The sequence below is a fragment of the Manihot esculenta genome, chromosome 6, assembly GCF_001659605.2.
Source record: "Manihot esculenta cultivar AM560-2 chromosome 6, M.esculenta_v8, whole genome shotgun sequence".
Classification (NCBI taxonomy): Eukaryota; Viridiplantae; Streptophyta; class Magnoliopsida; order Malpighiales; family Euphorbiaceae; genus Manihot; species Manihot esculenta.
Genome location: NC_035166.2, coordinates 22,043,075 through 22,056,877, shown reverse-complemented (window position 1 = coordinate 22,056,877; position 13,803 = coordinate 22,043,075). Strand labels below are relative to the sequence as shown.

General features: G+C 40.1%; 1 protein-coding gene across 1 annotated transcript; it reads left to right on the top strand.

Moving 5' to 3' along the window:
- The first annotated feature begins 980 nt into the window (after positions 1–980).
- On the top strand, positions 981–5,050 carry LOC110616632 (PLASMODESMATA CALLOSE-BINDING PROTEIN 3). The gene is made up of 4 exons (XM_021759062.2): positions 981–1,212; positions 1,742–1,978; positions 2,071–2,104; positions 4,408–5,050. The coding sequence occupies exons 1-4, from the start codon at positions 1,161–1,163 to the stop codon at positions 4,673–4,675; spliced, it is 591 nt and encodes a 196-aa protein (XP_021614754.1). The 5' UTR covers positions 981–1,160; the 3' UTR covers positions 4,676–5,050.
- Positions 5,051–13,803: the final 8,753 nt, after the last annotated feature.

Here is a 13,803-nt window from a genome sequence, read left to right as displayed (position 1 = left end):
TAAATTAATGTCTTTAAAATAAAAAATTAGATATGATGCAATTAAAAATTCTTCATTTTTTAAATCTAAATTAATAAAAAATACGTACAATTAAATATCCATACTTTTATTTAAAAATTAAATAAATTTAATTTAAAATTTTAAATCAATTAATCACTATATTTTTATTAAAAGTCAAATAGATCTTGATTTAATATAATATTATTTTTTATAATTTAAAATATTAAAAATTTAATATTTTAATTATCATAAAATTTTAAAAGATATATAGATATAAATAATTTTTAAAACTATAAAAATAAAGTTTTATTGTATAAAAATATTTTTATTATTAAAAAAATAATATTATATTAGATAAAAACTTATTTCACCTTTAAATAATAGTATATAGATTTAATTGGCTCAAAATTTTAAATTGAATTTATTTAGCTCTTGAGTAAAAATATTTAAAATTAATTGAATTTATATTTAAAATAATAAGTTTTTCGTTTGTTTACATAAAATAATCAATATTTTTAATAAATTTTTTATTATTTATATATAAATAAATTACTATAATCATATTTAATTTTATCTTGTTTCCAATACAACATTTAATTAATATTTAGATGGGTATTTAAAATATCTATTAATATTTAATAAAATTTATTATTTTTAAAATAAATATAATAATTTTTTTAATATATAAAAATAAATAAAATAAAAATTATGAAATAAAAATAATATATTTTTATAAATAAAAGTTACCATGAGTTTAATATACCTAACATGTTTTGATTTAAGCTAAAGAATCTGATTTTGCAATTTAAACCAAACGGTACAGTAGCCAAATCGAAAGAGAAGTTAAGCCTGATATTTTAATCCATGGTTAGCCCGACTTTTATTCAGAGGGGAGAAAAGGGAGAATTGAAAAAGCACCCAGAAACCGACACTAAACTGGTCCACCTTCGCCCCACATTCTTCTGAGACTATTTTTGTTGTTTACAATGCTCCCCGGCTGCCCCCATTTAATTTCTCACTGCCTCAAACACTCTCCCATTTTCTCTCTCTCCCTCTCTCTCCCCAGTGATTCTGCAAGGAACCCTTTTATTTGTCTGGCCACCATTGACATCTCCAGAACTCCATAACACTATTCTCTGTTGCCCTTTGCCTGAACAGTGATGGCTGTTATTGTGCTTTTAATGCTGATGTTGGCCATGACTGGCCATGCTAGTAAGCTCCTGCAGCAACCTTTTGTCTGAGTAGTGATGCTGCTTTTTATTTTTTTTCCCTACTCCTCACAAGTGAAGATACCAGTCATGATATTGGCTTCAGCTTAACATTTTTTATATATATATTTTCTTTTTAATTTTTTCAAGTGCAAGTGTGCTACTAATAATTACCTTTTGACCTTTTGTTTTTTGGCTAAAATATGTTATTTTTACTCCTGCATATTTTTTAGGCACACTATTTTTTCTTCTCATAAATATTTTTATTCAACTGATTTCAGGAAATGCTCTGTTTCCTAGTGTTGAATGCCCTGTTTGTTTTTTCTTTTAACAGGATTTTTTCCCCTCTGTGAGCTATTTATGGGGGCTGAAAAATCTCAACTTGTTTCTCTTTTCAGAATCCTCTCGCTTCTCTCCTATTCTCTAATATATTTCTTCTCATTTTATTTTCTGTAGCTCATATTCTTCATTTGAAAAACTCACCTTCTTATTCTTTGTTCTAACTTCTAATATTTTTTATTGTTCTTGGTTAGGCTGCACGTGGTGTGTTTGCAAGGATATGTCTGATGCAGTCCTTCAAAAGACTTTGGACTATGCTTGTGGAGCTGGGGCTGATTGTAGACCTACCCATTCAAGTGGTGCTTGTTTCCAACCTAATACTGTCAAGGCCCATTGCTCTTATGCTGTAAATAGCTATTTCCAAAAGAAAGGCCAAGCTCAAGGCTCTTGTGATTTTGCTGGCACTGCTACCGTTTCTGCAGCTGATCCTAGTGAGCCATTCCTTAAATCCCTTACTTCCCAGCATCTAAATATTTTTCACATTTTTTCTAATCCTTCAATTTTTGTGTGATTCACATTATAGGTTCTAGTGGCTGTTCTTATCCCGCTACCGTCAGGTATATTGCTATTATCTTGCTTTTGGGTGCATTTGCTGCTACGTTTCTTTTCTTGTTTACTGCTTTATTTTTTCCTTTTAGCATTTCAAATTTTAGTGAATAATATAAATGTGGTGTCAGCTCAGATCTGTCACTTTTCAGCATAGCGATTGAGGGATGCTCTTAACTTTTTCGTAAATGGGGCACTCTTTCTTTGTTTAGGACTAGATGCCAAGACAAGGCAGGCTTGGCTACAGGACATTAACTAGTTGGCTTTCTTGAAGCCGATTAGTTTATAAGTATTTTTAGATTTGGAAAAACATACCATTTTTGTAGAAGTGAATTTCTTGGTAGGATCACATTATTCTTTGTCCCTTTTACATCCCATGGGGCTCTCACTGATTTCATGTAAAAAAAAAAATTAAAATATTGGATGTTGAATGAGAATCTATGGCACCATTTAGATCCTACTCTGTGTTTGAGGTTAGTTCACATTGAAAGGAGTAAAGCAATGAAAATGTCTGCAAGCTCATGGTATCTGTTTTTGTGCAGTTTGAAATTTTGGTGGAATAACTTCAAGATAGTTACACCTATCAAATTAGTATTTAAAAGAAGTCTAGCTTGCTAAACTGGATGGCTAACTAGTACTGTTCAAGGCCAGTTCAAAACTGTCAAGGCTGGATTGATACAAACTGGCATTAAAGGGACCAAAAAGCAGACAAGACTTCTTTGCTTTTTCTTTTTAAAGTAAATATAAAACTTTAAAAAAATTGCAAAAGTTTGATCTTGATCAATACTAAAACAGAATTGGAACCCTTATGGGTCAGTTCCTGTTTCCTTAGACCCTGAACCTGTCTTTTGCCGGCCCTTTTTGTACTTTGGCTTTTCTTACATCTATAGTTCACCACCCCCCCCCCCCCCCCAACCCAGCTAGAATCAAAATAAGCTCTTTTTTGTCATCTTCACTCATTGCAACTGCATTATGATGTTCTTGATCATTTGGCAATTTGCTAGTTGGTTATGAGTTTCAATTTGATACAAAGATGCTGCAATAATTAGGATGAATTGCCTTCTAATAAAGTTAAAAATTTTACTAAAATGAATAATATAAAGGATGGCACCTTATATAAAGACAATAATGTGCCTTATAAGACATGCTATGTGACTACCTTTTGAGCTCCCTCTATACTGCTAGCAGTAGCATCTGATTATTCCAGGTATTAATATTTTCTTAGCTCTTCTAATTGTTGATTTGGACATGAACTTTGAAATTTTTTGAAATATTCATTAAAAAATGCAAGGATAAAGGCATCACAATGCATTTATTGAGGATGTGTCTTTCTTAAAAAGGTAAAGCAGTGGCAAGGGAGAGAGGAGTATGATGGCAACACGACTTCTTTACTTCGAAGAAATGTTTTCTGCCATTTTCATGTTGGGGCTTTTTTCTTTTTTCTTTTTTCTTTTTTTGAAGTTTAATAGTTACCTCAAAAGCCTTGGGATGAACGATTTTGAGATATGAGCAATCTTTTGAAATTTGGAGGCCTAGAAAACTGTGCATTTGTGGTCCCACGATTCCAAAGTTGTCTCTTCATTTATTGGACATTTTACTCAAGTCACTCTTCTGGTATTCTTATTTTTGTTTTGGTAAGCCACAATTTTAGGTTGCTTGAACTATGGTGATCTGGCAGCAAGGGCCATCTGGTATTGCCAAATTCTCATAACAACCAGACACAACAGTGGTATAATAGATTGTTATTGGATATTGAACCTAGTCCATAAACCCGTTTCTTTAGCTGATGCAAGTCTTGTGTCTTGATTTCTAAATTTTGCTGATGAAGTTGCTTTCTATTTGTTGTAATTGTTACAAAATTTTCAGTTTAGGTAGTAAGCTACTCTGCATGAAGTTCACCTGCTAGTTCCATAACCATCCATTTGGTTACTGTGTTTGCAATGTCAAACGAGCTGATTTTCTCCAGCCTACATAAGGCAGATTCCAAACTGTACAGGTCGAATCAAACTACTATATGAGTGTGACTAGACGAAGCTATTCCCCCTTTAACATGGATGGACCTGATAGAATTGGTTTGGTAATACAAAACTAAGGACTTGTAATGTTGGATGATTTGCTTTATGAATTTGCAATTGTGTTCACTCGCACATGCATTATTGTAGTGGCGAATTTACTTGTAGCAGACCCGTTTGACTTCGTCAACATCGTGTTTTTAACATTTTAAAGAATTGAATACTGAAAAAATACAGTTTGCTAAGTTATGGAATTTTTGGATTCTAAGATTGTTTCTTGATTCTTGCTTTGCTTTCTTCAGTGCTGCAGGGACTAGCATAACTACTCCAACTCCGGTGACCACAAACCCATCTACCACCAACCCGTCCGGTACCACACCAACCACTACTACGCCATACAATACAACGCCTTCCAATGGAGTATTGGGAGGCATAGGCAACGGTGCGAGTCCAACAGGAACTGGAATAAACACAGACATCAGTGATGGTCGGTTCAGAGTTCCAATCACTAGCTGGTTCCTTGTCTTTGTAACCCTCTTGATTTCAAGCTTGATGCTTTTGTGGGTTTGAAGATGCAAAAGTGTGGGCAATGGTGTTTGATTATGTGGGGTAGGGTGCCGCGATTGATGCTGTTATAATGTGTATATGCATGCATGTGATTCTGCTGTTCGATTATAATCTAAGAATATGCTAGCTTTGTTTGTTTTTCTTCCCCTCTAGGGGAAAAAAGATGGGCTTCTTATTCCTTTTGGGTAGTTCTGTGGTCACAGTGGAACAACCCTCTGTATTTCTTCACGCCTCCGTCTGTACATCTAGATTTGGATCTAGAGAAAAGCAGTTATTTACTAGTCTACGAGAGTTTGGCACCCATATTACAGTTGCTACTACAAGACTTGGTTACTTATGATACTATGTAAGGTTGTTTTTCGGTTGGCTGTTTTGTCCCTTCCTGGTGTTCTTAATTCTACCTATTACTATTACATCAGTTGCTTCAGACACCATAGCTTAAACCCAGGAATGCTGTGTCCTGGTGATGTAGATGTTTATTTTGACAGATCATTTCACATTTGAGCAAACTGTGAATGTCGCATACATTTCTGATTGGTCGAGTCATGAAAGCAATAGGGTGGCATGAACGGTTCACTCGCTCCTGGCGGATTCTTGATGCTATGATCCGATCATGGGCGAAATACATCTCAATCCTTTGGATGTGAGGAGAGGGTCCACGCAATAATTCTACAGTTTTTTTTTTTCTTTTTCTTTTTCCCCGAATTGGCTATGGAATGTTCACTTTCGGTCAAAAGCTGTTTCCTGTTCTTATTATAGAAAGAAAGACGCGATAGCATAGAGAAATTATGCAGCTGCTAAGCAGACTGGCTTCCATCACAGCTGCTCCTAGTATTCGTGTTAAATGCATGGGGCCAGTTGTTGGATTGGAGATACTGTTAGCGGTGGGTGATATTAATTGGGCATGGCTTGATGGTGTGTTTGGATCTAGCGAAGGGAAGTTTTTAAAGTGAGCTAAAGAAAGGTAAAAGGAGGTAAGACTTTAAAATTTTAGTAATTCACTAATTTAGTCGGATAAAAAAATTGAGGTTTTTTTTTTTTTTTTCTTTTGTTGAAATTTTAAGATGTCTAAAAATCGTTCACTTCTTAAATAACTTCTCGTCCAAACAAAAAGGTTATTTAAAACTTCTTCATAAATATAATGTAAATATTTTCTTCTTTATTGAAGCCTTTTTTTTTTGGTTGTTTTTTCAAAAGTTTTTATCTTTGGTTAAATTTTTAATCCATAAAAGGAGGTCTGTTATCATCTTTATTAATTAAAATGTTAGATAGTGAAATTGTCAAGTCAATGATGAAAGATTATACTTGTTTCTTATTTTCTGTTACGTAACAAGAAAAAAATTTTGACAAAAACAATACACTTTGACTCTATTTCACATAAAATATATTTCATAAAAATATTTTACATAATTTTAATATTTAAAATATTAAAAAATTTAGTTAATAAAAAATATTTTTCCTATTAAAAAAAATTTTAAATTATTTAAAAAAAATGACTTCCTCTCTTTAAGATTAAGTTAATTTTTTTATATTTTAAGGATTTTATTAAGATTCTATTTATTTTTAAAAATAACTTATATTAAAAAAATATATTTTCTGTAAAAAATATTTTTTATATATAAAATATTTTTCATAAAAAATATTTTTTAATAAAATAATTTATTTTTTATTATTTAATTTTAATTTAAAAAAGTAAAATATATTTGATGATCTGAGATCCAATAGAATAGGGTTTTATAAGGGTTTGTGTATTTCAGAATAAGGCTTAAGTTTCTTGAGGAGAGGACTCCTCTTTTATACATTGTCTTGCTTGCTGGTGACGTGTAAAGGCCTCTCCAGGATTGGGCCACGCGTCTCTGCCATGCGGATTCGGAGGTACTAGGGTATCAGCCGCCTGCTCCATGCGTAACGGCCTCTGATTCTCCTCGTGCGTACGTCTAAGCGGATCTGCCAGGCTGTCTGGTGAATATTATTCTGGATCCTGGGTTGGGCCGAGAGTCGGGCCGGACGTTAGGCCTGAGAGGAGAGAGCCTGCTTCGTGTGGGCTGGGCCGTTATGAATGAAGAAGCTGGGCCGAGCCCGGTCTTGAAGGTTGAATGAGCCAGGCTTGTTGGGTATATCAGATACGTGGACCTCTATGTTATGGGCCTTCGGTGGTTAAGCCCCTGGTCCGGGGTGAAGAAATCCATCGGTCATCAATTGCCCCTTCACCTTCTCGGGAGTTATTGCTCCAACTGCCGAGGGGTGAATATCAAGAACCATTATGGCCGCGTCTGTTCGTGTCTAGGTGTCTTTATAATACCCTTTCCTCTTTTTATCGTTGCGCAGTTTCTGAATCCTATCTGCTCTTTCCTCTTTTGGGCTTTTCTTTACTTTCCGCGTTCTCTGCTATCTTTGCTTTCTTGTCATCATTATCTGGACATGTCCTTTCTTTCCTTTCCCATGAATACCTTTTAAGGACTCTGACGGCATTAATTGAGAATTCGGCTCCCCTGTCTTGCAAAATACAAACTTTCGGATATATATTAACATCACCTCCTTACCAGTCCCAGGCATTTTGTTGGAGCAAAGGGATTTTTCTTTCGAATTTGTCAGTCTGTTTCCTTCTTCCGGCGGGATTTTTGTATTGCCCCAGGAATTTGCTTTAATCTCGCTTTTATCATCTCGACGGAAGATTATCCTAACTTATCTCTGTTTTGGGACCCTTTTGCAGTACCTGAGATGAAGATGAGTCAATTCAAAATTTTTGAGGATTGAAGGTTACCTCTAAGGAGTTTGAACGTTGTTTCGGAGATCCTTCTGGTAGGGCGGTCGATGGGTGGGACCATTCGGCAAGTTGCTGAAACTACTTCGCCCAGGACTTCTGGTCGACCTCCCCCCCTATTATCTTCTTTTGATATAAATGGAAGTGGCGCAAATGCTCAGCTTATTGTTCCTTTTGATGTGAAGTACCAGTATTATGCAAGACTTTGGTGTGAAGTACCAGTATTATGCGAGACTGAGATCTGCTGCACTCAGTCAAGCTTCTGGCGATGCCTTCGAATGTATGCTCTGCGATCTCCCCCGTGCCGTAACTCGAAGACTCATGTTTTTCATGTGTGGTGCACGGCCGGCATACAATATCTGAGCTTGTTCGAATGTACCGTGCATCACACTCGGGTAACCGAACGTTTGCCCAGGGGGACAGTGAGAAATGCTTATGGGGATCAACTTGTTCAGTTCCCCTATAATAGCGAGACAGATCTTGGCCTTTTCTGAAAAACTCACATTCCGAGCTGCGAGAAGTCCTCCGAACTGAAGACTAGAATAGTAGGGTAGGTGATAATCGTAGATGATGAAGTATCCGGATATGTAAATCCTTTAAGGGTGGTCTTCCATTCTGTAATGTAGGCCTTTGTAACGTGCTGTAATGTACTTTTCCTTTAATGAAATGCTTGTTTTTCATACTTGAGCTTGTTCTTTTCTCTGTCATGGATGAAGTACTGATACTGTTTTCTTCATAGCCTTAGCCGATCAAACTTTATTTTTTCCGATCTGACCGTATTTCGTGAACTCTTGCTTTTGATCGATGGGCCGAGCTCCGGGCCTACTTAACCAACTGGGCGGTTGGTTTACTTTTCCGAGCTTGACTAACCGACCTGTGAGCTCGGTCTGTACTTGATTGATTGAGCTTTGAGCCTCCTTTAGTCGACCGAGCTCTAAAGCTATGTTTTCCAAGCTGGACTGGTCCGACCTGTGAGCTCGGCCTTTTAATCCTCGAGTTAATTTCTGAGTTTTCAGTTCTGTATGACCCCGAGGTGCTCTTGTCGTCTTTTTCCGATCTCACAGCCTCTGTTCGATAAATCAAATCTTATAACTTTTTAAGTGATAAGCAAGTCTGACTTTTATCATGTTCCCATTATCATGCTCCCTTTTGCTTGTACTTTTTGAGTCTTTTCTTGACTTGCCCCTCTGTTTCCTTGGTATTTACCATGGGGATGGTAAAGTAGTAGGCTAAGTTGCTCTGAGTGATGAGTTGGGCTTGTATTATGTGGATGGCGAATGGGCTTTTAAATGATGGGCTGTCATCGTGTACTTGGCCCTTGATAGATGTAGATAAGCCCAACGATCATCCTTTTGCCCCTTTACCGTCTCGCCGGTTATTACCTAACCGTTGAGAGGGTAAACTTCGAGAACAATTAATGATCGCGCCGCTCCAAGACAAAACTGTTCAGTATCAACGCTCTGCCTCATAATTGCCTTTCTTTTCGAATTCCTTCTGTCTTTTGAAGAACTAGCTCTTGTCTGCTCTCTGTCTTCCTGCAACTCCTTCTACATTTTTTTCATCCCATCGTGTTCTCAGGTACGCTTCCTTGTTCTTCCATGGCAAGTTTAAAGCTTCCTGATGTTTTTGACCTTGAGTCGCATATTACACCTTTCAACATAACTAAGCATATTTCCCGGAGGCTCTTAGATACTCCACTGTATCTTATTCGAGCGCCTCTTCCCAATGAGAGGATAGTTCTTCCTTACCCTCCCCCTCCTGGTTTGATCGATCCCCAAGAGAATCGCCGTATAGTGTTCTTTCTAAAGCAAAGGGAATTCGGTCTGCCATTTCCTTTTTCCCCTTTCTTTACTGAGGTCTTCGAATACTTCGGGGTAACTCCTCGGATGTTATCCCCAAACTCTATTTTATTCATGTCTTGTTTTGAGTGTATCTGTTTGGGTTGGGGTTTTACACCCACGGCCTGTCTGTTTGTCACCTTTTTCCGCCTGGTTAGGGCGAAGCAAAACTTCTATTACTTTTCCCCCCGTAATGGGTTATCTCTTCTCACGGGTTATAAGGATTCTATAAAGGGCTGGGTAGAGAATTTCCTTGTGGCGGAGCTGAAATTAGGGTCCTGCCGATCGTGGGAAGTAGATCTAACGTGGGGAGAGATCTTTCCGGGCTGTAACGATTTGCCCCAATTGAGTCTTATTGAGCAGGTGGGGCTGCTTCGACTGACTTCCGTTGAGAGGAAGTATGACGTCGAAAAGTGTATGTTTGCTTCCAACCTTAGGGATATCCGTGACACGGGTATAGTGCTTTGTCCAGTTATTCTGTTTCTTCTTTGCTCGTAATATCAGAAAATATGCTGACTCTTTATAACTTCTTGTTTTTTGCAGCTTCTGAGGTTAAAATGGATGGCATCAATTTCCCCAAGAACTTTGACCTGTCTCGGGAGAATATGCATGCAATTTTTGACGCCTTTGGGGATGGGCGTTCGGTAGCTGAGATTGCTGCGGAGCTGGCTCAGACTGCTTCCTTCAAGAAGGTTAGCCGACCTCCCGTCAAATCTTCTTCTCGAGCTTCCAAGCCGAGCTCTCGCAGCACCAAGTCAGCTCGGCCATCCAGCCGCGGTGGGTCGAGCTCAACTTTGATGCTTGCTGAAGGGTCTAGATCTGTTCCAGCCTCCTCAGAGGTCGTGAGGGAAACTTCCCTAGCTATTGTGGAGCAGACCCAAGTTCTTGAACAAGTGGAGCGGGGTGCTGCCCCTTCTACTGAGGGGGTGTCAGGGGGAAAGTCTGAGTCCCCTGTTGAAGACAAGGAGACCTCTGGGATAGGGATGGAGATCATCTTCCTAGAGGATCAAAGCCCAGAGGTTTCTGCTGAAGGTGCCCCTGCCCCTGTGAGGGCTGAGCCTGAGGGATCTGAGGGCGTCCCATCAAAGACCGAGGGCAAGCGTCCAACCCCTTCTGGAACGCCTGCCCCATCTCCTGCTCGGAAGAAATCCAGGACTGCTGCGGGTCCTTCCCCACCTCTTCCTCCCATTGGGAAGGGGAAGGGTGTTTCTGCTGTTCCTTCATCGTCCCCTACTGACAACGTTCTGAACTTGTCAGGTATTACCTCTGAGTCTCCGGCCACTGCTGTTGCCGCACTTCTCCGGGAGCGGATGTTCGGCGGAATAACAGAGGCTTCGGATCCTCGTCTTCTGGCCCTGACTGGTCACTTGGCCAGTTATACCAAGGAGCAGGTGTCCTTCCTATCTTGCTCCCGTGAGGAGCTCGGATCCACGATTAGAGAAATGCTTCTGATGGTAAGTTATTTTTTCACTTCTCTTTGAGTTTGCTTTGTTTCTTTTCTTGACAATTGTTCTTTCGTACTAGGTGTCGGGCCTATTTATGGAGGTGGATACCCGTGACCTCTCTCTCCGGGAGTCCGTGGACCGCCGGATCGAAGAAGCGCGTCGCGATAAAAACCTGACTGCCACCAGTGACCGAGGGCCCACCTGGCAGCCGCCCGGGAGCAGATCCAGTCTCTCCAGGTGGAGTTGCATTCTGCGTTGGAGGCCTCTAAAAGAGCTGAGGACAGAGCGGTTGAGGCGGCAGAGCATAGCAATTCCCTGGAATCAGAGCTGTCTCATACTCGCAGGGTTCTCCAGGAGTCTGATGAGAGGGCAGCTGAGGTGGAAGCTCGTTGTGTAGAGGTTGTAAAACAGCTGTCCTCTATGACAACGGCCCTTCAGGAGAGGGATGAGGCTGTAAGCCAAAAAGCTGAGGTCCAGCGCCAATATGAGGCCTTAAAGGCTGATTTTGAGGGGCTTCAAGCTCACCTGAATGAGGTGAAGGCTCAGAGGGAAAGTGCCCTAGCCCGGGTGGAGGTCCTTGAGCAGGAATTGGGCACAAGTTCTGAACGTATCAAAGATCTGTCTTCATCTGCTGAAGAGTTCAACCTTCGCCAACAACAGCTAAAAAATGAAGTCAGGGCTTTGGAACGTAAATGTTTAGCCCTGCTCGAGGTGGTAAAGTATGCCAAAGGGAAGGCTCAGCTAAAGCGTGAACAGTATATAGCGGAGTATCAGGAGTCTGATGATCTGAAGGTTAAAATTGAACAGGCCTGTGAAGCTCATCTTCAGGACTACAAAGACTCTTCTGAGTTTGAGGAATTTGTAGCTGAGGCTTGTGAAGAACATCTTGATGAGTATAAAGCTTCTGGTGAAATGAAACAGGCTATCATTGATAAGGCCTTCCGCATGTATGTAACTGGCTAGAATCGCGGTTTAAGAGAAGCTAGACAGGCTCCTGATATTCCTTTGGCCAAGCTTCGTAAGCGCGAAGTTGACTCAGATGGCGAGACAGTGCTATACGGGGAGGATGATTTCCCTTTGCCCCGAGGAGATTCCCGGAGGAACATAGACCGGCCAGCTGAGTCTTCTTCAGGGGAATCCGAGCTAGGGTCGGAGGAAGATGACCCTGATTCTGAGAAAGAAGGCCTCCACCCTGGGTCAGAAGTTGCCCCTACTATTAATGTTGAGAGCTCTGGCCCAAGGGACACCGAGCTTCCTTCGGAGGTGACTGTAAATAGAGATAATGCAGGCGAGGGTGTTCTTATTGATGTAAGTCCTTTAAGGACTATTTATCCTCCCACCTCGCCGGAGAGATAAATTGTAACAGTCATTAATGAAATATCAGTTTCCTCTTTTTTATTCTTGTTTTTCATATCTCTTGAAATTTATCTTTCGTATTTGTGATGTAAACTACATATTTTCATTCATAAGCTCTGAAGTAATCTTAAGTTGCGAGCTCAGCTCTTAGCTGATAGTCTGAGAGATCAAATCTCGTACCTTTTTAATGGCAACTATCATGTCTGTTTTTGGCTTTTAGTCCTTCCTTCTTGGTTGTGACTTTGTATATTTGTTCCATATAAACTGATTTAGGCTTTGATTATAGCCTTTTTATCCTCCTAAGGATTTCTTCATTTATGAGTCCTTTTGGAGAGAGCTCGGCCTCTTTCATTAGCCTTTATACCTTCAGCTTTTGAGGATGTAAGTCAGTCCGAGCTGGGAGCTCGGGTTTTTTTTTTTTTTTTTTTTTTTTTTTTTTTTTTCCAGCTCTGGGCTCTTCTTTTTCTGAGGTCGGAATTGGATTTTATAAGTTGTCCCTGCATATGGTGTGGGGAAATTTTTCATTTCGGGAGGCTCTTAAGTCCTGCACCGACCTATTTTTGGTTCCAAGAGATCTTACGGGATCCTGGTTTTCTTTGAGTTCCCGGGACGACCTTGGGGTCTCGCCGGTTGTTTTTGATTCCAGGAGATCTTATGGGATCTTGGTTTTCTTTGAATTTCCGGGACGACCTCGGGGCCTCGCCGGTCATTTTGGATTCCAGGAGATCTTACGGGATCCTGGTTTTCTTTGAATTTCCGAGACGACCTCGGGGCCTCGCCGGTTGTTTTTGATTCCAGGAGATCTTACGGGATATTGGTTTTCTTTGAATTTCTGGGACGACCTCGGGGCCTCGCCGGTTATTTTTGATTCCAGGAGATCTTACGGGATCCTGGTTTTCTTTGTATTTCCGGGACGACCTCGGGGCCTCGCCGGTTGTTTTTGATTCCAGGAGATCTTACAGGATCCTGGTTTTCTTTGAATTTCCGGGACGACCTCGGGGCCTCGCCGGTTGTTTTTGATTCCAGGAGATCTTACGAGATCCTGGTTTTCTTTGTATTTCCGGGACGACCTCGGGGCCTCGCCGGTTGTTTTTTATTCCAGGAGATCTTACGGGATCCTGGTTTTCTTTGAATTTCTGGGACGACCTCGGGGCCTCGCCGGTTGTTTTTGATTCCAGGAGATCTTACGGGATCCTGGTTTTTCTTTGAATTTCCGGGACGACCTCGGGGCCTCGCCGGTTGTTTACTTTGGGGTTTTGTACAAGATTCAGGCTCATTGGCCTTACTGTCGCTTCGTCATCTCAGCTGGTTTTGTGCCTAACTGAGGCCTTGTTTCAGGGGATCTTATGTAGAACGTTATTCATGAAGATAATCACATTGTATAAACAATTTTTATTTACTCATGTCTGTCAAAATACAACATTTTTTCTTTACGAATATTTCAAGGAAAATACCTTTTTAGGTGCTGGATGTTCCAAGCGTGGGGCTCGGGGTTTCCTTGCATGTCTTCGATTCGGTATACCCCTGGCTTGGCCACTTTTGTTACCTTGAAAGGTCCTTCCCAGGTTGGTGCTAGTTTGCCTGCGGCTACTCTTTTTCCTGTAGCTTCCAGGTTTCTTAAGGTCAAGTCCCCTACCTTCAAGCTTCTTTCCCTGACCTTTTGGTTGTAATATCGTGCTGCTCGTTGTTGATAAGCAGCAGTCCGGACTTGGGCTTCTTCCCTGACCT